Source organism: Nymphaea colorata, chromosome 10 (genome assembly GCF_008831285.2).
Source record: "Nymphaea colorata isolate Beijing-Zhang1983 chromosome 10, ASM883128v2, whole genome shotgun sequence".
Taxonomy (NCBI): domain Eukaryota; kingdom Viridiplantae; phylum Streptophyta; class Magnoliopsida; order Nymphaeales; family Nymphaeaceae; genus Nymphaea; species Nymphaea colorata.
This window is the reverse complement of record NC_045147.1, coordinates 12056809-12079029: the sequence shown is the minus strand read 5'-3', so window position 1 is coordinate 12079029 and position 22221 is coordinate 12056809. Positions and strand designations below refer to the sequence as shown.

The 22221-nt window shown below is 38.1% G+C and overlaps 4 protein-coding genes across 4 annotated transcripts; 3 read left to right on the top strand and 1 right to left on the bottom strand.

Moving 5' to 3' along the window:
* Positions 1 to 1599: 1599 nt before the first annotated feature.
* Positions 1600 to 3512, top strand: LOC116262615 (cytochrome P450 704C1-like). Its single transcript, XM_031642103.1, has 4 exons — positions 1600 to 1885; positions 1981 to 2309; positions 2992 to 3192; positions 3342 to 3512. Exons 1-4 carry the CDS (start codon positions 1600 to 1602, stop codon positions 3510 to 3512), a joined length of 987 nt encoding a protein of 328 aa, XP_031497963.1.
* A 2433-nt stretch (positions 3513 to 5945) lies between these two features.
* LOC116262289 (uncharacterized) lies at positions 5946 to 8798 on the bottom strand. Its single transcript, XM_031641514.2, has 2 exons — positions 7039 to 8798; positions 5946 to 6748 (listed from the first exon to the last, which is right to left on the bottom strand). Exons 1-2 carry the CDS (start codon positions 7303 to 7305, stop codon positions 6632 to 6634), a joined length of 384 nt encoding a protein of 127 aa, XP_031497374.1. The 5' UTR covers positions 7306 to 8798; the 3' UTR covers positions 5946 to 6631.
* Positions 8799 to 11365: 2567 nt separating this feature from the next.
* LOC126410450 (retrovirus-related Pol polyprotein from transposon TNT 1-94) lies at positions 11366 to 14273 on the top strand. The gene is made up of 3 exons (XM_050080049.1): positions 11366 to 11753; positions 11912 to 12127; positions 12588 to 14273. The coding sequence occupies exons 2-3, from the start codon at positions 12116 to 12118 to the stop codon at positions 14265 to 14267; spliced, it is 1692 nt and encodes a 563-aa protein (XP_049936006.1). The 5' UTR covers positions 11366 to 11753; positions 11912 to 12115; the 3' UTR covers positions 14268 to 14273.
* Positions 12635 to 19684, top strand: LOC126410451 (cytochrome P450 704C1-like). Its single transcript, XM_050080052.1, is given in 5 exon segments — positions 12635 to 12711; positions 17649 to 18026; positions 18029 to 18358; positions 19014 to 19214; positions 19371 to 19684. Coding segments are annotated over 4 exon segments (759 nt in total). The 5' UTR covers positions 12635 to 12711; positions 17649 to 17984; the 3' UTR covers positions 19557 to 19684.
* The last annotated feature ends 2537 nt before the right edge of the window (positions 19685 to 22221 follow it).

Genomic DNA, 22221 nt, shown 5'->3' with positions numbered 1-22221 from the left:
TAATCAACTCACTTGTGCATCCTTGTGTCTGTCCCTATGAGGCCTCAGGTATGAGTGTCAAGCCTGACATGATGCCAAATATTAAAACTAGATTCGTTCATTTTGAACATCGAGTTGGGGGTTCTAGTTTATCGGATACCTACCCATCTTCAAGCAAGCAGATTCGGTCTGTTCTAAAAAGGGTAGGAAGCAAGACAACTAACCATTTAGTCAACTTTCTTATCAACCCTCAGAAGTTTCTGATAATCATTAATCCATGATTAAGCTCAAAAGTTTTCAACAATCATTAATACATGATTAATTTTTTTAGTAATGAAGTGTAACAGGTACGACAGGCAAAAAACACAAGGAGGCATTAAAAGATATGGCTAGGTTTTGAGCGATGTTTCTTGCAGTAGCAGACGTTTTTCTTCATGTTTGACTCAATGTGTGGATCCAAGAGAAGCTTAAACAACAAATTACGAGAATTTTGGATATTATACTTTATAGTTGGCATGTTATTTTCATAAACTAAAAATACCAACAAAAATACACATTACTTTTCATATTCATTTGTAACTATAAATTATTTTCAGATTAACTGAATTTTTGAAAGTTTAGACATCAAATACTAAAATCATGAAAAAACTAAAGTCTAGCAGAAAAACAAAGATTATAAAACTAATTTTCCAATCTTATGAAATTTTATCATTAGGTAAAATATTTATTCCTGCCAAAACCTATTTAAATAATAAACGAATTTATTCTCATAAATAAAAACTCCTACCAACATTGCAAAGTAGGAATGATATTTTTCAGGTTTCATGTAGTTTCACTTTCATTTAGAGCGATCTGAAAAGTAAATTGAAAAAAGGAAACGAAGCTCACCTTTTATCAAATAAACGTAAAAGTTGAAACTCTATTGGTACGAAAAAGTTTAGACGCGATTTTCTTCAACATTGTTTTCTAAAACTGTTCTTTACGGGTTTCTTTGAATTTTCAAAAAGACCCTCCCAATTTTTGAGGGATTCACAAAGTACTACTGAACTTCTCACTTTCAACATATCACCACTTAGCTTTTAGTCTAAATTCTCAAAGAATCGCGTGTTGAATGAAATATGCCATTTATTTTCAAAATATCAAAAATCATCCTCTCCCTCTCCTGTTGCCTTGAATACACTTCTTAGAGGTTCAGACTTTTATTCACGTGACCAAGTATTGGGTCATCCGATCGCCCGATCCCAATCAGAAGATCGGTTTTCTTAGTAAAGCGGACCCCAAGTAAAGTTGTTTCTCTGTTCTCCAGAGAAATGAAAACGTCCAGTAACCAGATTGGTGCGCTGCACCTTCTGGTTCCATGGCAACACGACCATGCTTCTCAGTCTTGAATTATCGTTTTTCTTTTTCTTTTAGGGGTTTCTGTGCCCAATTCAATGTCTGAGTTGATCAGATTGATTTAGAACGAGAAAGCTTATCAAGTTGAACAAAAGCTAGATCTACCGATGCCTATGGTCATATGTCGCGAGCGTTATTATCTTTTTGTTACTGTTTCTGTTAACCGTGCAGATCAAGTATTACGTGTGGAGTGTGATTGCTTTCATGTACGTATCTCTGTGTCCAATGCAGGAATTATTCACTAAATATTCCATGGACTCCATATTCGAAGTTAGATTTGGGCTCAAATTGAATATTTTGGATGAATCTAACGAGGAAGCGATTACATTCGCCAAGGCTTTTGATGAAGCGAACGCTTTGACATTTCACCGTTACGTTAACTTATTCTGGAAGGTCAAGAGATTTTTCAATGTTGGTACAGAAGCAACACTCAGAAAAAATATTGCAGTGATTAATGAATTCATCCATAAAATCATCAGGTCTAGACGGAAGCAGTACTCGTGCCATCAAAGTCATAAACCTTTTGGACCCTTTCATTTGGAAGCAAATTATGTAAGTTTTTTAAATGCAGAGTCATGATTTGCTGGGTTTTGAAAATAATAATAGGTGAAGATATTTTGTCAAGGTTCCTTTTGGAAAGTGAGAAGACTCCGGAGACCATAAACGATCGTTACTTGAGGGATATCATTTTGAACTTCATGATTGCCGGGAAGGATACCACTGGTGGCACGCTTTCATGGTTCATATATTTTCCCTGCAAGCATCCCCTTATACAAGAGAAGACTGCACAAGAGGTCAAGGAGATAGTTGGTTCTGGTGAAAAAGGACAGTTTACTCAGTTTCTGGAAAAACTTACAGAAGGGGCATTAGAAAAGCAGCAGTATCTTCATGCTGCTTTGAGCGAAACCTTGAGATTGTACCCTGCAGTCCCCCTTGTAAGCATTATAATTCCTCTGCTTTGACACTCTTTATCTGACTGAAGACATTTTGGTTTTATACATCTTCGATAAATAGCATATAACATAACTGTTCTGTCATATAAGAAGAAGCATAGAAGCTTTGCACATGTTTGCACGCACCTTCACATAGACATACGGATTTGATGATGGTGTTTTGTCATTCAGAGTGTAGTTCAGTGCTGTTTCTATTCCCCCTTTTCAGATTTTAGGAGTAACATGGTACTTCAAGTCATTACCTTGATCACCAGTGACCCAAGCACATCGAAACATGGCATCACTCAAATAAAATAACCCTACCTTTCAATTTGCATCTTTTTTCACTTGTGATGACATTTAGTGCAAGAAAGAGTAGTAATTTTAGCGGAGATACCACGGTGAAACTGTCAATGTTTACGAAAGGTCACGAGAAACACACGACTAGAGTTCCATGTGTGAAGCTCGTGGTATGAAATCTCTAAGATAGTTATAGGCATTTGGCAATTTTCTGAAGAATAACTTTCAAAGATGGCCCTTCTTGTTTCTGAAATTGTAGGAGTGCCTTTTTCTTTTCCTGTAATAGGGAAAGTCACGGTCATGCTGGCTTTTTGCTTTAAACTTATATTGATTTCTTCCGGCCACTCAAACCAGATAAATATGCATCTTAATTGAGTTTTCCCAGGATAGACAGTATGCATGCAAGGTTGACGTCCTCCCTGATGGATTCAAAGTGAAGAAAGGTGATGGAGTCAACCATGTAACTTATGCGATGGGCAGAATGAAGTATATCTGGGGCGACCATGCGGACAATTTCCGGCCAGAGAGATGGCTCCACGACGGAGTTTTCAGACCAGAATCCCCCTTCAAATTTCCAGCATTTCATGTAAGTAGAGTTCTTTATACAATCAAATATTGCACGTACGTTAGCTCTCGAACGTTTTGCTGCATCATTTACACACATAATAACTAACATTATGGCAAGATCCAGGTCCGAAGAAAGAAAATCTCAAAATTTTTCATTCACTGTCACAGGCTGGTCCACGAACGTGCTTGGGTAAAGATTTCGCGTATCGGCAGATGAAGATAGTAGCTGCACTGCTTACTGCTTGCTTTAGATTCAAATTAAAGGACCCGTCTAAAGAAGTGACTTACAAAACCATGCTGACTCTTCACATTGATCGGGGCTGTGAAGAAGACTTGTGAAAGAGACTGGACGAGCACTGAACCAGATCGAGAAGAGAAGAGAAAGAAACAAATTGGGCACAGAGAGAGGGGAAATAGAGAGAAAGAGAAGAGACGACGAAAAGAGAATTCCTTGCTTCTTTTCACTGATCTTCCAACTTATATACAAAAATTTGTACAAGAGTTCAACAACATTTGGCTCATCTTATCCCACAACTTTCGAGTTCATCCAAATGCAGTTTCACTTATCGTTAAGATAAGCAACAAATAAGGAGGAGATGAGATAAGAAAGGTCTTTTTTTAACAGTCCCCCTAAAACTGAGCGTAGAGATTTCTTACACTCGGTTTGGATAAAAGTTGATTAAATGATTCCTTGCCTAAAGCCTTAGTGAATAAGTCTGTTGTTCTTAATGTAACTGGTCCTTACTAGACCTTCATTTATTTTTTCTTGCACCACATGACCGTCTAAATCTATATGCTTGGTACGTTCGTGAAAAACTGGATTGGCTGCAATATACATAGCAGCCTAATTGTCGCAATATAGATTTGCTGGTTGTGAATGTCTCACGCCTAGATCCATCAACAAGAACTTTAACCAAGTCACTTCACATACTGCATTTGTCATTGCCCTGTATTCTGCTTCTGCAGAGGAGCGAGATACTGTGGGCTGTTTTTTTGTTTTCCATGAAATTAGAGAATCACCAAGGAGAACACAGTAACCAGTTACTGACCTTCGTGTTTCATGACACGCCGCCCAATCAGAGTCACAAAATACACACATTTGAAGATTGGTTTGTTTACTAAGAAGAATGCCTTGTCCTGGCTTCAACTTGATATACTTGACCACTCTTAATGCAGCTTGAAGATATATCTCACGTGGTGTTTGCATGAAGTGACTTAACAAGTGAACTGCAAATTGAATATCGGGCCTTGTTATACTTAAATAGATTAGTCGTCCTACCAGCCTTCTATACGTAGTCGGATCTCTTAGCAACCGACTTTGTGTGGAGTCGAGTCCATGCTTTTGTTCCATTGGAAATTCCACTAGCTTGGCACCCAACATACCTGTTTCGCTTATAATGTCAAGAGCATATTTTTGCTACGAAACATAAATTCCTGCACTTGAACGGGCAATTTCTAGACCCAAAAAATATTTAAGAGTACCGAGATCTTTCATACGAAATTTCTGGCATAAAAACTGCTTAAATTTGTCAATTTGCTCCTTGGTGTTGCCCGTAATAATAAGGTCATCTACATAAACAAGAACAACAACAAAAAATTGACCTTGTTTGTAAGTGAACAATGTGTGATCTTTGATTGATTGAATCCAAACTCTGTCAGTGCTAATGATTACTTGTGAAACCAGTTTCGAGGAGACTGCTTGAGACCATAGAGAGATTTATGTAATTTACATACTAGATTCTCCCCCTTACGGTCATATCCTGGTGGAACTTGCATATAGACCTCTTCAAGTAAATCACCATAAAGAAAGGCATTATTCACATCCATTTTGTATAGTAACCAATCATTTGCTGCAGCGACTGAAAGTAGAGTTCGGACAGTTACCATTTTTGCGACTGGTGCAAATGTCTCATTGTAGTCGAGTCCTTCTTGTTGGGAATAACCTTTGGCAACCAGTCGTGCCTTGTATCGCTCAATAGTACTGTCTGATCTGAACTTGATTTTGTAAACCCACTTACAACCGATGGGCTTAACTCCTTCTGGCAAGGTGATCATCGTCCAAGTGTTGTTTTCCTTTAGTGCACTAATTTCTGAGTTCATTGTCTCTCGCCACTCCCTATGTCCAACTGCCTCTTCAAAGGTTTTTGGTTCAGATGTGGACACTATGGCTGCTAAGAAATGAGAGTACTGAGAGAGAAACGAGAAAGTGAAATAAAGTTAGAAAGAGGATACCTTGTGCCTTTCATTTCACTGGACGTCGAGATACCATTGATCGAGGGAGCCGGAATAAGAGAGCAATAGAAATCTCGCATCCAGGTAACTGGCCGTTTTGGACGAGTGGATCTTCTTAATGATTCAGTGGGCTTTGGTTCAGCAATAGAACTTGATGCACTGGATTGAGGTGGTTGAACAACCTCGCTTGATGACTCAGGTGATGGGTCATTTTCATGATTAATGGACATATTTGATGGGTTATGATTTGGTTCAAGTATAGGTGTATTTGGACTGTCGTTATTATGAATAATGTTATCCAAGGGACTAATTTCATCAACTTGGGTAATTGGCAAAGGCAATACGGGCAAACTTTCGTTCTCTCTTTCTTGCTGAAAAGGCAAAATATTTTCATAGAAAATAACATCTCGACTAGTAAAAAGCTTTTTACTTTCTAGATCATATACTTTGTATGGTTTCTGTCCTTGAGGGTAGCCAAGAAATATGCATTTATGAGCTCTAACATCAAATTTATTTCTATTGTGGTCATTGTTTGTAGCATAACAAAGTGATCCAAAAATACGCAAATGCTTGAAGTTTGGTCTTTTGTTAAACAATTTTTCAAATGGTAACTTTCCTTTCAAAACTGGAGTTGGGATGCGATTGATTAAGTAAGTTGCTGTCAAAACACACTTTCCCCAAAAACGTTTTGGTAAATTTGCATCAAAACGCAAAGCTCTAGCAATTTCTAAAAGATGTCGATGTTTTCGCTCTACTACTCCATTCTGTTGTAGAGTAGCGACACAATTGTGTTGTAAAGTGTCTTGCATTTGAAAAAAAGATTTTATCTCATATGAAAAAAATTCAGACCCATTATCTAAGCGCACATTATTAATACAGACTCCAAACTGATTTTTAATCATGGCAAAAAAAATTTTCATGAGATGAAATGTTTCATGTTTATGTCTCATTAGAAAAACACATGTAGATCTTGTATAGTCATCAACTATACTTAAAAAATAATGTGCTCCAGTAAGGGTGGACTGAGTATACGGCCCCCAAATATCATAGTGTATTAATTCAAAAAGCTTTGATGTTTCAATACTACTTAAATCAAACTTCAAACGAGTTTGCTTTACGCGATGACAAGCATCACAACAAATTTCCTTATTCAAATCGCAATTCAAACCTACATAAGAATCAACAAGTTTAAGACCAGAAAGAGAAAGATGACTGAACCGCCTGTGCTAGAGATTTTGGGAATATAACACAGTAAAGCAGCTTGTGGATGAAGTCACTGGATCGAGTTCATATATGTCTTCTTTTTCTTTCTCCTGACCAAGCGTCGTCCTCGACGCTAGATCCTGCAAGACACAATGAGTAGGAAAAAAAGTTACGGAACAGTTTAGTGCTTTGGTCAATTGACTCACAGAGAGTAGGTTCACTTTAAAAGAGGGAATATGCAATGAATTTTCAAAAGTAAAAGGTGGTAGTTTAACACCACCAGATTGATCAACAGTTATTGTATGTCCATTAGGTAAGTTTATAGGTACTTGGCAATTTGTTTGTTTTTGGAGTAAAGAACTATCGGCACAAATGTGCCGACTTGCTCCAGAATCGATGATCCAAGAAAGATGAGATGAATATATATTACCTGCGAAATTGATAAAGGCAGAGGGAGTTCTAACAAGTGATAAGAGTTTATGATACTCATCCATAGTGAATGAGGGTACAACTTCCTTGAAAGATTGACCGTTTCTATCAAAGAAACTAGTACCATCGCTCGCATGGGGTCCACCAGCCTTTGATTATGAATGGTAGCTGCAACAAGTGATGGGCGAAAGTTAGGAGATATCACCTGAGAACTTTCATAGCCATTAGTATCTTCCGGCCTGCCAATATCCTTTGCTGTCGACGCCATGACTGCTCCTTAATGACTGAAAAAAAACAGAGTAGTGGCAGGAGAAGAGAATTGCCACAGGAAAAACGACAGAAATTTAGAAGATCCGGCGACTGCTAGTTTCCGATGAAGCGACAGAGGCTACAGAGGCGTCCTTGATGCAGCGGCTTCTTCTCGTCTGAACACGGATTTCAGTAACTGTAGCAGGCTTTACGCCTGGCCTTAGCTCTTGATACTCTCTGCTGGGGATGTCCCTCGATTAGCAGTAGACGTCTTCCTCCTTCCTTAGAAAATAGAGAAGTCATAGTTGCAGGACCTAGAGGGGAATGGATGAAAGATCTTCATCGATGAATCTTGACTCGGTGGCGAAGGCGTGCGAACAGAGCAGGCCTCGCGAATTTCTACCAGGACGCTTCGATGCTCATGTTCAAGGGGCAGAAAAAAAACAGTGATGTCAGAATATCACCATCATTCTCACCTTATAGCAATCAGAAAAAGAGTTCAAAGCGCCCCTCAAAAAATTACAGTCCGATAGCCCCAAATTCTATTTCCTCCCTCTTTCCTTCGCTGGAAAAACTCTGTCTAAAATCAGAGAAGAAACCAAATCTTTCTGTTGACGTTGATGATGCTGACGCTCCTCGTCAAGCTCTACAGGTTTCTCGTGCAAAAGAACGCAATTGAGGCGGTGGAGAAGGAGAGTAAACCCAAACGGCTCCATCAGACGCTGATTTTCAGAAGGAGAAGGAAGTATAGCAGATGAACGAGCTCTGATTTTCACATTCTCTTGGATGCGAAGTCATCTCAGTTTAGGCGAGATTGGGCAGGAAAACATTCTTCTCGATACGATTTTGGCGGATCACTAGGGTGTCGCTGTCTGCAACGATGTTGGTCTACCAGGATTTGCTCACCGGGGGCGAGCTCCTCTCTGATTCATTCCCATACACTGAGGTCCAGAACGGGATTCTGTGGGAGGTTGAAAAAACAGTTGATGTAGATATTGGAGCGAACCCATCTGCAGAGGGTGCCGATGAAGATGAAGGTGTTGATGACCAGGCAGTCAAGGTGGTAGATGACACCTTCAGACTTCAGGAGCAGCCAAATTTCTTCTCTCCATGCTCTGATACCATGTGAAGAAGACTTGTGAAAGAGACTGGACGTGCACTGAACCAGATCGAGAAGAGAAAGAAACAATTTGGGCAAAGAGAGCGAGAGGGGAAATAGAGCCGATAAAATGGGAGGAAAAGAGAATTCCTTGCTTCTTTTCATTGATCTTCCAACTTATATACAAAAATTTGTACAAGGAGTTCAACAACATTTGGCTCATCTTATGCCACAACTTTTGAGTTCATCCAAATGCAGTTTCACTTACCGTTAAGATAAGCAACAAATAAGGAGAAGATAAGATAAGAAAGGTCTTTTTTTAACATTCATGTTCGTGCAGTTCACCGCCATCTGTAAGAGTCAACCGTCTTATTCATGAGAGAACATCATATGAAACATTAATGTATGGTTGTAGTGAAACTTTGTTCTTTCCATGTTTAATACAGACTGCCTAATTTAAGTACTTAAATTAGAAGAGGGCACCATATCTTTTTCGTTCTACTAAGATGATTTGAAGGTTAGATTTGTCACTTCCGATCGGTTCCTGGAACTTCAGAAATCGTACGGTTTTTTTAAACCTTTCCACATTGAGCTATGGCTTGTGGTTTTGTTTTCTTGATCATCTTGGTATCAGGACCTCATTCTTTTTTGTATGTAGAATTTTATAAATTTTAGGGTGATTGCCTCCATAGGAGTTTTCTTGATCCCACGCGTGGGTGAATTCATCTTTTTTTGTAGTGATAAGAGGTTTCTTGATCTTACTAAGGTGATTCAAGACAACTTGAGTTCCAAAATACGACACTTTTGATCAAATCTTAGCTCATTAGGATCTTTTGAATTTTACCAAGGTGACTCTTAGTCATCTTGAGTTTTCAATTGTGGTGACTGGTGAGTTGATATAAGTTTCCAAAAGAACCACACATTATCCAAAAGAGAATGTTCATCAAAGTTTTGTTAAGAAGCATTTCTGTAACCTCTAAAAGGAAGTGATTAATTCAAAATAAGACCCAAAGGGAAAAGTTTATCATCGGAAAAGTCAAAATGACCAAAATACCCTGTGGAGGGACTTCAGTAATTCAATGAGCCATAGTCCAGTGGAGAACGAGGGTATTCATTAGGAAAATTTTCTACCACCCCCTTCCCTTTTAATTCAGCACCAAGGAATCCTGAAAAATGAAATCTCACATTTTTGTGTCTTCAATAATTTTCCTTAAGTAGCAATAAGGAATCTCATGCCTGAATGGAGGCAAGCTATTTATTGGCAGCCTTCATGGAGACGACAACCATTCAACTAGAGTGAGAAATTTTTCATGATGGGGACTGAATTAAAGTTTCTAAATTTTGGTAGAGGCCAAAATATCATTTTTTAAAATTTTTATATAAGACAAGTGAAATATTTTTAAATTTTTTTTAGGTCACCTCCCCTGACTCCCCCCTGCAGCCACTGCTGCCACCACCTTAACCAACTCCTTCCCTCATCTTTCATCTCTTCTTCTTCTTCTTTCTAATGATAGGTTGCCTGTCAAATACTTATAATGAGGGGCAGAGATACTTGGAGTCTCCATGAGTAAAAAATTCAAGGAGCTGAAACAATGAAGGTTGAAAAAGAAAAGAGTAACACAAGAAGAGGAGAAAGCATCTTGCGTGATAACATGCAGGAGTAATCCTTCATATATAATATGGTTTACAATATCAGATGTTACAACTGCTGGAGATAATTACAAAATATGGTAACAAGATATTGAATGAAATATGCAAGGGATTACAACATAATTTTAAAGTTTTAAAATTCCTTTCCTTCGTTGTGCTGATCAACCACCCTCATCTCACAATTTGATGGAAGTCCATTGAGCACAATTTGAACTAAATCTTCATTTGGCGTATGATAGGCCGAAGCATCAAGAGAGTCAACTAAAATTTTAATTTTCTGCAAGTAAGAAACCATATTTGAGTTACCTTTCTTAATAAACATTAGTTTTTTTTCAATAACATGACTCGGAGCAGGGATTGAGACCCGTAGAATTTTTCCAATGCAAACCAGGCTTCTTGCACTAAGCAAGCCCTGACTATTTGACCAAGAACAACTTCAAAGATGGTGGCTTTAATCCAGCTTAAAACCAATTGATCTGATTTTCTCCATATAATGAACTCAGGATTGTGTTTAGTCCATAAAAAATGGGAAAATGAAGCCCAGTTTTTTTATTTCTTAGCAAAACACATGCACATGAGTTTAGATGAGAGAGATGATCACCAACCAACAGGTCTCGAGTTTGATGATGGAAATACCAATCAAATAAAATTAACCTGTCACAATCACGAAATACAATAGTCGAACAGATCTTTACGGGATGAATTTGAAAATTTTTATTTGGAAAATGCAATGATTAAATCATGATTAATGAATATGAAAACTTTGCACCTCAAAATTCACCAGAGTAACTTGACACTATAGATTTCGGATATTATTAATATCTATAATTCATGGTCCTTAAAGCCGTAGTCTCCTATTATGTCCTCTCTCTCTCCTTGTATGGTGTCTAAGCAGTCCCTTTGCATGTTACTTTCTCTTTTTCCCAAGAGAAATTAAAAAATCCCAAAGATGACGTTTCTTTTGAAAACTAAGGGTTTGGCTGTGTTATTTTAGGTGGCATATTTGAAAAGAGTGTCTTTATGACAGGTCAATGATTTTTTAGTTTTTCTTTTTAATTTTCGGCTGGTGTCACATACATTTTCAACTTTTTGGCAGCCTGCTCTTATCTTTAATTTTACTTATCATTTTTTTTTTCATTTGTCATATGCAATCCATTGCTTTTGGATTCGTTTTCAGATAGTGCAACTGGTTAGATTGAGTGGTGCAGTTTTATAGATAGCGCAACTAGTTGGATTGAGTGACGGATAGAACAACTGGTTGGATTGAGTGGTGTTATATTCATGTCCACCGAACGTTTGCGCTCTATTATGGCGGCTACCTAACGGTTCTCAGTCCTTCCCGCTTCCCCCTATCTCCTCTCTCTCTTACTAACTCCGATTCCCCTTTGGACACTCGTTGACACAGGGAGAGAGGGAGAGAGATGGCAATCTTCTTCTACATCTGTTGCGGTTTAGCTTCCCTTCTCTTGTTGTTTCTGTGTCTTTGTGTTTTGAGAATCTTCACAGGGAAATCTCTAGGCAGCAAGGCGTACCCACCTGTGAAAGGAACTATTTTCCATTTTCTTAGATGCTTGGATAGTTTCTAAGATTACCAAGCAGAAATTGCTACCCATGACAAGACATTCAGGTACCTTGCCTTCTCCCAGAGCGAAATCTACACTGCAGACCCGCAGAACATCGAGTATATCCTGAAGACGAACTTTGCTAACTATGACAAGGTAACCAACAAAGGCCACCTTCTATCGTCTGCTCTGTTCTTGGTGGTTGTTAGTTTGTTACTTGCTGGCTTTTTGAGGCAAAGTTATTGGGTCGAGAAGGCGACTCAATAAGCAACCAGTGGTGGACCATGAAATGCTTTAATTCATTGCTGTTGCAGGGAGAGTATCATCAGGAGATAACGAAGGATCTTCTTGGAGATGGTATTTTTGCAGTGGATGGTCAGAAATGGCGTCACCAAAGAAAAGTAGCAAGCTACGAGTTCTCCACCAAGGTGCTGAGAGATTTCAGCAGCGTCATTTTTTGGAGGAACGCTGCTGTTCTTGCACTGAAGATTTCAGATAATGCAGAGGCCGATCGGCCCATGGATATGCATGTGAGCGTATTCACCTTGTTCACAAGATTTCATGTCTTCTGCATGGATTGAGTAGACGTACTTCTTAAGTTGCTGAATTTTCCATCCAATTTTCTAATATCAGACACATACGCTTCGACACCACCATGATTTTTCTTTAACGGCGACGCTAACATTTCAAAGCACAGTTAAACAGTAGTTGCCGAAACTGTTAGTTAATGTGAACGTGTGAGCAATATGTGGAAGTGGAGATCGTGTAAACATGTGGTGGTTTTTTTTAGTTTCTTTTCTTTAGCCATAAAAATAGGAATTAGTGGTTATGTGTCTACAAAATGGGGCTGCTTTTTGGCAAGTGGCATTAGTGGGTAGTTTTTTCTTTTGTTCTATAAATACTAGTTCCATGCGTGTAATCCAAGGTGTGAGAAAAAGAATGAAAGTGTTGAGGTCTTTTCAAGTTTTATTTTAACGTGCCCTTTTGTAGTGTTGTTTGGTGTGGGAGTTAGAAAGACTTCCTTCAATCTTGGTATCAGAGCGCCAGGTTGCGTGGGCATCTCAAGTATCTTGGAGCATTGCAGAAGCAAGGAACTCCAAATCGCGTGTTATTGGTAAGAGTTATTTTTTGAAAGCTGGTATGGCTAATTCAAATACTCTCAATTTATCCCAATCCTTAGTGCCTATTTTTAATGGTGAGAACTATGAGTTTTGGAATATCAAAATGAAGACTTACTTCATTTCACAAGATCTTTGGGAGTTAGTTGAAAATGGTTATGCAGAAACTGAAGTATCAAAGGCAGCAGGAAAGTCAATAGAGAAAATTGATGTTAAGGAATTTCGGAAGAAAGATGCAAAGGCACTCTCAGTATTGCAGCAGGCTGTATCAGAGACTGTCTTCCCAACTATTGCTGGTGCAGAGAAGTCAAGTGAAGCGTGGCTATTCCTCAAACAAAAATTTCATGGAGATAAGAAGATTACTACAGTTAAGCTCCAAATCTTAAGGAGAGAGTTTGAAACATTTTGCATGAAAACTGGTGAGTCCGTTCAAAATTATTTTTCTAGACTCTCTACTATTGTAAATCAAATGAAGAGTTTCGGTGAAGCCATAACCGAGCAAAAGGTGGTTGAAAAGGTGTTAAGAAGTCTTCCTTCTAAATTTGATCATGTTGTCACTGCAATAGAAGAATCCAAAGATTTGTCTATTTATTCTATTGATGAACTAATGGGGTCTCTTTTAGCACATGAGCAACGTATGAATAGGTCAACAGAAAAAGGAATAGAGCAAGTTTTCCAAACAAAGATAGAGTTTTCAAAAGAGAAGAATGGAAGCTATGATCAAAGAAATGAAGGAAGGAGTCAAGGACGAGGAGGCTATAGAGGAGTCACTCGTGGTTATGGTAGAGGACGTGGAAGATTCCATGAAAATTTTCATAAAACCCATGACACAACAGGGAAAGGTAATCAAAATCAGTACTTTAGAGGAAAACAATGTAACTTTTGCAAGAAGTTTGGTCATATAGAAGCTAAATGTTTTGAAAAGGCAAAACAACAAGCTAGTTTTGTAGAAGAAAATGAGAATTTATTTCTTACAACTATGGATGCTAACAGTTGCAAGAGTGAAGTTTGGTTTGTAGATAGCGGCTGCAGTAATCATATGACTGGTAACAAGAGTTTTTTCAAAGACATTGATGAGACTATACAATTGGATGTGTGGCTTGGAGACAATAATAGAATAAGTGTGAAGGGCAAAGGAACTGCTATCATCAAATCAGAAACAGGTATGGAAAAATTTATTAATGATGTGTATTACGTTCCCGGGTTGGCTCAAAATTTGCTTAGTGTTGGGCAATTGGTTCAAAAAGGGTACACACTTTTATTTGAAAATGATGCTTGTGAAATTAAAAATAAAAGTGGTGTAGTTCTTGCGAAAGTAAATATGGTTCGAAATAAAATGTTTCCTCTTGAGACAAATGCTTTTATGACAAAAATTGATGATTCCAAGCTATGGCACGTGAGATATGGACATCTTCATTTTAATGGATTGAAGCTCTTACATCAAAAATGTATGGTATATGGACTACCATCTATTGATTGTCATGATGATGTATCTGAATGGTGTATTTATGGTAAACAACATAAATTACCATTTCAAGTTGAAAAATCATGAAGAGCTAAAATACCGCTTCAATTAGTTCATGTTGACATATGCGGTCCAATGAAAACTTCTTCATTAAATGGTAGCAAGTATTTTTTGCTATTTACTGATGATTACACTAGAATGAGTTGGGTATATTTTCTCAGTCACAAATCTGATGCAATGGATAAATTTAAAGAGTTTAAAGTGTTTGCAGAAAAAGAAAGTGGAAATGTAATAAATATACTACGTACGGATAGAGGGGGAGAATTTTTGTCTGACGAATTTGGTTTATTTTGTAAAAATCATGGCATTCGTAGACAGTTTACAGTAAGGAAGACCCCACAACAAAATGGTGTGGCCGAAAGGAAAAATCGGACAGTGGTGGAAATGGCACACAGCATGTTAAATGAAAAACAATTACCAAGTGAATTTTGGGCTGAAGCAATCCATACGGCAGTATATCTTCTCAACATTTCTCCAACAAAGGCAGTCAGAAACAAAACTCCATTCGAAGCATGGTGGAATCGCAAACCAAATGTAAGTATGTTAAAAGTCTTTGGATGTGTTGCATATGCATTAATTGATCCTAATGAAAGAAGCAAGTTGGATAAGAAGAGTGAAAAATGCATTTTCATTGGTTATAGTAGTGAAACTAAGGGTTATCGTCTTTATAATCCTATCACTAAGAAGATGATTATAAGAAGAGACATTATATTTGATGAAAAGCTTGCTGGGATTGGGTTAAGAATGAAACCATGAAACTCCAAGTTGACGGGGAAGAAGTGAATCCAAGTCATATTGACGAAGAACCAAGGGAGAAAGATGAAGCCTTGAAGGAGACGATCAATGAAGGTATTGAATCCATTTCTGAAGAAACTCCTCCAAGAAAGGTACGATCCTTAAATGACATTTATAAGTGTGCATTCGCTTTTGGTGTTATAGAACCTTCAACTTTTGATGAAGCATGTGTAGACAAAAATTGGATGAATGCTATGGAAGAGGAAATACAAACCATAGAAAAGAATGACACATGGGAGCTCTCTAAGTTGCCGTCGGGAAAGGAACCAATTGGAGTAAAATGGGTCTATAAGGTGAAGTATGATGCTCAAGGTAACGTGAAAAAATATAAAGCAAGGCTGGTTGCTAGAGGTTTTGTGCAAGTATATGGAATTGATTTTACTGAGACGTTTTCACCTGTTGCAAGATTTGAGACAGTAAGAATGGTTCTTTTTATTGCTGCTCAATTTAAATGGAAAGTTTTTCAGTTTGATGTCAAGTCTGCTTTCCTAAATGGCTATTTGAATGAAGAAGTGTATGTTGATCAACCACCTGGATTTAAAATTAAAGGAAAAGAAGACAAGGTTTATAAACTTAAAAAGGCATTATACGGACTTAAACAAGCTCCTCGTGCTTGGTATAGTCGTCTTGATAAATTTCTTCATCAAAATGGCTTTCAAAGAAGTGATAGTGAGCCAACTCTTTATGTCAAAGTGAGTGAAAATCATTTACTTATTGTAAGTGTTTATGTGGATGACATTATCTATACTGGCACTTCTTCTAGTCTTATTGCAGAATTTAAAAATTGTATGATGAGGGAGTTTGAAATGTCTGATTTGGGATTGTTGCATTACTTTCTTGGTCTTCAAGTAGTACAAAGTGATGAAGGAAACTTTATATGGCAAGAAAAATATGCATTAGATACTCTGAAAAAGTTTAAAATGATGAATTGTAATGGTTGTGCAACTCCCATGAACACCAACGAAAAGCTGAATGCAGATGATGGAATGGTAAAAGTAAATGAAAAATATTTCAGAAGCATGGTCGGTGCATTGATGTACTTGACACATACCAGACCTGACATTGTGTTTTCAGTGAGTTTGATATCAAGGTTCATGCAAGATCCTTCAGTGCAACATCTTGGTGCAGCAAAAAGAATTCTTCGTTACATTCAATCTACACTCAACTATGGAATTTTTTATAAACCTGTGACTAACTTTGGTTTACTTGGATATACTGATAGTGATTGGGCAGGTTCTGTTGATGATCGAAAAAGTACAAGTGGTTTTGTATTTGGATTTGGTTCAAGTGCTGTGTCGTGGTGCTCAAAGAAACAAAGTTCAACAGCCTTATCATCTTCGGAAGCTGAGTATATTGCTGCTACTGCTGCTGCATGTCAAGCGATATGGATGAGACGTATTTTAGAAGATCTTCAATTGAAGCAAGAGAATCCAACTCAGTTATACTGTGATAACAAATCTACTATTTCCATGGCAAAAAATCCATCATTTCACGGAAGGATTAAACATATAGAGTTACGTTATCACTTTATTAGAGACGTGATTGAGAAAGAAGAAATTGAGTTGAAGCAATGTTTCACAAAAGAGCAAGTTGCGGATGGTTTTACAAAAGCACTACCACCATCAAAGTTTTTCAATTTTCGAGAAGCGATTGGAGTACAAGATTTTTCACATTAAGGGGGAGAAATGTTAGTTAATGTGAACGTGTGAGCAATATGTGGAAGTAGAGATCGTGTAAACATGTGGTGGTTTTTTTTAGTTTCTTTTCTTTAGCCATAAAAATAGGAATTAGTGGTTATGTGTCCACAAAATGGGGCTGCTTTTTGGCAAGTGGCATTAGTGGGTAGTTTTTTCTTTTGTTCTATAAATACTAGTTCCATGCGTGTAATCCAAGGTGTGAGAAAAAGAATGAAAGTGTTGAGGTCTTTTCAAGTTTTATTTTAACGTGCCCTTTTGTAGTGTTGTTTGGTGTGGGAGTTAGAAAGACTTCCTTCAGAAACATCTGAATTGGTGACGAGCGCTGGTTGGAAGAATAAGGCTGATCATAAGGCTCCAACAACTCTGAGGCCCTTTTCGGGCAAGTGACCAGTACAGTTGCAGAGGTGAAAGATTAATGAGTTCAAGGAGCTTTTATCTAGTTCTTCTACCCGCTCGGTACTCTACCATCTCAGAAAGCCCATGGTGAGCAACAGGTTAAAGTAACTAGTTTCACCTGGTTTCCCACCGCTGAAGTAGTTTCTCTGCTCTCAAAAAAAATACAATAGCTCCCAGTAAAGTTGTTTCTCTGTTCTACAGAAAAATGAAAACGTCCAGTAACCAGATTGGTGGGCTGCATCTTCTGGTTCCATGGCAAGACGACCATGCTTCTCAGTCTTGAATTATCGTTTTTCTTTTCTTTTGTGGGTTTCTGTGCCAAATTCAATGTCTGAGTTGCTCAGATTGATGTAGAACGAGAAAGCTTATCAAGTTGATCAAAAGCTAGATCTACCGATGCCTGTGGTCATAACTCGCGAGCGTCATTATCTTTTTGTTACTGTTTCTGTTAACTGTGCAGAACAAGTATTACGTCAGGAGTGTGATTGCTTTCATGTACGTATCTCTGTGTCCAATGCAGGAATTATTCACTAAATATTCCTTGGACTCCATATTCGAAGTTGGATTTGGGGTGAAATTGAATATTTTGGATGGATCTAACGAGGAAGCGACTACATTCGCCAAGGCTTTTGATGAAGCGAACGCTTTGACATTTCACCGTTACGTTTACTTATTCTGGAAGGTCAAGAGATTTCTTAATGTTGGTACAGAAGCAACACTCAGGAAAAATATTGGAGTGATTGATGAGTTCATCAACAAAATCATCAGTTCTAGACGGAAGAAGTACTCGTGCCATCAAAGTTCATATGCAAGCATCAACCTTTTGGACCTTTCTTTTGGAAGTGTAAGTTTTTAAATGCGGAGACATGATTTGCTGGGTTTTAAAAATAATAATAGGTGAAGGAAGATATTCTGTCAAGGTTCCTTTTGGAAAGTAAGAAGAATCCGGAGACCATGAACGATCGTTACTTGAGGGATATCATTTTGAACTTCATGTTTGCCGGGAAAGATACCACTGCGGGCACGCTTTCATGGTTCACATATTTGCTCTGCAAGCATCCGCTTATACAAGAGAAGATTGCACAGGAGGTCAAGGAGACTGTTGGCTCTTGTGAAAAAGGACAGTTTACACAGTTTGTCGAAAAACTTACAGAAGGCGCATTAGAAAAGCTGCAGTATCTTCATGCTGCTTTGAGTGAAACCTTGAGATTGTATCCTGCAGTCCCCATTGTAAGCATTATAATTCCTCTGCTTTGACACTCTTATCTGACTAAAGACATTTTGGTTAAATACATCCTAGTTAAGCGAATAACATAATTTATAAACTCTGCTCATTTTTGCACCCACCTGCACATACACGTAAATTTGATGACGGTGTTTTGTCATTCAGAGTGTATGTCAGTGCTTTTTCCATTCCCCCTTTCCAGATTTTAGGAGTAACATGTACTTCAAGTCATTAACTTGATCACCAATGACAAAAGCACATTGAAACATGGCATCACTCAAATAAAATAACCCTACCTTTCAATTTGCAGCTTTTTTCACTTGTGATGACATTTAGTGCAAGAAAGAGTAGTAATTTTAGCAAGACAGACCACGGTGAAACTGTCAATGTCTATGAAAGGCCACGACATACACACGACAAGAGTTCCATGTGTGAAGCTCGTTGTATGAAATCTCTAAGATAGTTATAGGCATTTGGCCATCTTCTGAAGAATAACTTTCAAAGACGGGCCCTTCTTGTTTCTGAAATTGTAGGAGTGTCTTTTTCTTTTTCTGTAATAGGGAAAGTCACTGTCCTGCTGGCCGTTCGCTTTAAACTTGATATTGATTTCTTTCAGCCACTCAAACCAGATAAATATGCATCTTAATTGGGTTTTCCCAGGATAGACAGAGTGCATGCAAGGATGACATCCTCCCTGATGGATTCAAAGTGAAGAAAGGTGATGGAGTCAACCATGTAACTTATGCGATGGGCAGGATGAAGTATATCTGGGGCGACGATGCGGAGGATTTCAGGCCAGGGAGATGGCTCCACGATGGAGTTTTCCGACCAGAATCCCCTTTCAAATTTCCAGCATTCCATGTAAGTAGAGCTCTTTATACAATCATATATGGCACGCATGTTAGCACTCAAATGTTTTGCTTCATCATTTATACACATAATAACTGACATTATGTCAAGATCCTTGTCAGGTTAGAAGAAAGAAAATCTCAAAATTTTTTTCATTCACTGTCACAGGCTGGTCCACGGACGTGCTTGGGTAAAGATTTCGCGTATCGGCAGATGAAGATAGTAGCTGCATTGCTTACCGTTTTCTTTAGATTCAATCTAAAGGACCCATCTAAAGAGGTGACTTACAAAACCATGCTGACCCTTCACATTGATCAGGGCCTTCATGTCCGCGCAGTTCATCGGCTTCTTTGAGGCTCAATAGTCTTATTCACGGGAGAATACTAGAGATAAAATATGAATGTATGATCGTAGTGAAACTTTGTTCTTTCCTTGTTTAAAGCAGACTGCTTAAGCTAAGTACTTAATTGGATGCAGTACAAGAATCCCTAGTGAAACACTAGAGCTGAAAAATCGCTAGAGATGGCTTCTTCTCTCTTTTCAAGCATACAACCCTGCCATGGCGTCTGAGAAGCTGATGCTTTCGATGATGCTTCTACGGTTAATTTTTGATTCTTGACATGCCAATCAAAACTGTGCTCAAATTTTTCTGGTCAGCGTAAACAATCGAGTTTGTTTGTCAGGTTGTCATGCTTCTATTTTAGAGCCATAAACATGGAAAAATATTCAATGGTTCATTCAAAAAACCACCAATGAGCGTCATTAATGAATGGAGCATGGGTAACTCCTTCTGTGACTGAAATGTACACCCATTAGATATGAACAGCATATGTCAGTGAATTAATTTAATGACGATCACACAATCATCTTCCCTCATGGTCGGGCTGTCTCTGGACTTCAATAAACTACTGTGAAGGTTTCTTCTAGCACTGTGGTTTGTTTACAACCGTATCTTATAAACCTCCCAGGTGTAACCATGATCTCATATATGATTTGAATGCAATAGGATACTTCCTTTGTTCTATAAGAAAGCCTGAGGTTAGGTCGGGTTGTAAACAGCAACAAATATATATATTTACGGCAAATTCATGATACACTGACAAAGTAGTTGTGCTTCTAAACGACCTATATGAGATTGAATCAATGGCTTTCTTGTTACTTTAACTTTATGACATAAATATATACAAAGTAGTTGTGCTTCTAAACGACCTATATGAGATTGAATCAATGGCTTTCTTGATACTTTAACTTTATGACATATATATATATATATATATATATATATATGTATATATATATATGTATATATGAAATTGAATAATGGCGTTCTTAGAACTTCAACTTTAAGATCTCTCTCTCTCTTTCTCACCCTTTACTTTCTGCCTCATACGATCAGCAGAAAGCTGACTCAGTGGGCCAGTTCGTGCCTCATGCGTTGATAATGATGCCGAGTGCAATAAATGAGTTAATGAACTAAGCAAAGTCGATGTTCAGGCATCTGGACGAAATATTAAACTAATTACGATCTGTATCCATCTTTGTCACATATTTGTATATATCGGAAAGTTCTATCAATTATGGTTTGGTGTTGGAAACTTTGGGAAATCCACGGGATTCCCTTGGTCCACCTTCCGTCTCTTTGTCCACTACACCAAATGCCCTCTTCACTTTTAATGGCGCAGGAAGGCATCCGTGCCTTTGAAGAAACACCTTTTCAAGCGTGGAGGGTTTGAATTGCCAATGTTGACTGCAACTTAGGCGTTTAGGTAACGGAGACCACGATTATCAAGACCTATGGCGACCCACAGTCACAATTGAAGGGAGGATTAACGAGTGGATTTTGGTATTAGGAGTTAGAGAAAAGGAAAAGAAAAGGTTTGGCAGAAGATCCCTCCTTTTCCTGAAATATATATTCGTTAAGATCCATTCATTTGATGAACTATAATTAAGCAAATGAACGCCTTAAATCTCATTTGTATCAACATGCATTAGTTTTTCCCTTAACCTAAAAAGACCATTCACGGGATTGCTACTATGGATGCCATAAAAAATCTACAGGGACACTTTTTGAGTGTCACTGAATGCTTTTAGTAGCACATAGTCTTTGCGATAAAAGGTTTGCATTTATGGCATATGCAAGTGATACCACTCAAGGGAAACACCCACTCTACTTTCAGCAGCATTTTTTACTGCACACTAATACTTTTAGTTTAGTGATGCTTCTTGAATGCCACTGAACGTCAATATTCTTGCAGTGGTCTCAACCATCCAGCAATCAAACCTGTCCACTATTGAGATTTGTACCCTGAACTTATATAGTAAAATTTGGACCCATTGGTTAGGTCTAACCAGTTCTATCATTGAATAGACTCCGAGAGAGTATGATGTTGTTCAACAAGTCTTCAAGATTCGATAAAGATCTGATGCAGTGAGATCCTGGTCATATTCTTGTATGATTTAAGATATTCAAATCTGAATCTAGAAAATTGGATCTCCCTTGTCAAGTCTCTACGGTCAGTAGCTAGTTAGGCAAAGACCCATCTTCATCACCTCATGGTTTTGCATGTTTACTGTAACAAACCCCATACTGTCTATGGGTTCAACGTTTAGATAATCTCAAGTCACCCCATATGAACTTTGTCATGGTTTTGCATGTTTACTGTAACAAACCCCATACTGTCTTTGGGTTCATCGGTTAGACAATCTCAAGTCACCCCATAGGAACTTTGTTTTCTACTTTAGAAAGACAAGAAACTCCGATAATTAATCATTTAACCAACTTACTTATACGTGGGACATGGTTACGGGCACGTGTGTGCACAACCCTCTGTGCATTACATCCGTCTCTTTGACTCACTTTTATTGGGTCCCGAGTGCACTCTTTGAGTACATGTCATCCACATGGACTTGCGCATGTTTGCATTGTGCACAGGCCTGTGCATATAACCAGCTAATACATCCTTTATGTGCATGAGAGACTTTAGGTACAAGTGTTAAACCTGTCGTGATGTCGAATACT

Coding starts and splice junctions, on each gene's coding strand:
- LOC116262615 (XM_031642103.1), top strand. CDS start 1,600: ATGCAGGAATTATTCACTAAATATTCCATGGACTCCATATTCGAAGTT. Junction 1,886..1,980: donor GCAGTACTCGTGCCATCAAA/GTCATAAACCTT, acceptor AAATAATAATAG/GTGAAGATATTTTGTCAAGG. Junction 2,310..2,991: donor TGTACCCTGCAGTCCCCCTT/GTAAGCATTATA, acceptor GAGTTTTCCCAG/GATAGACAGTATGCATGCAA.
- LOC116262289 (XM_031641514.2), bottom strand. CDS start 7,305: ATGGCGTCGACAGCAAAGGATATTGGCAGGCCGGAAGATACTAATGGC. Junction 6,749..7,038: donor TGCCTTTATCAATTTCGCAG/GTAATATATATT, acceptor TGTGTCTTGCAG/GATCTAGCGTCGAGGACGAC.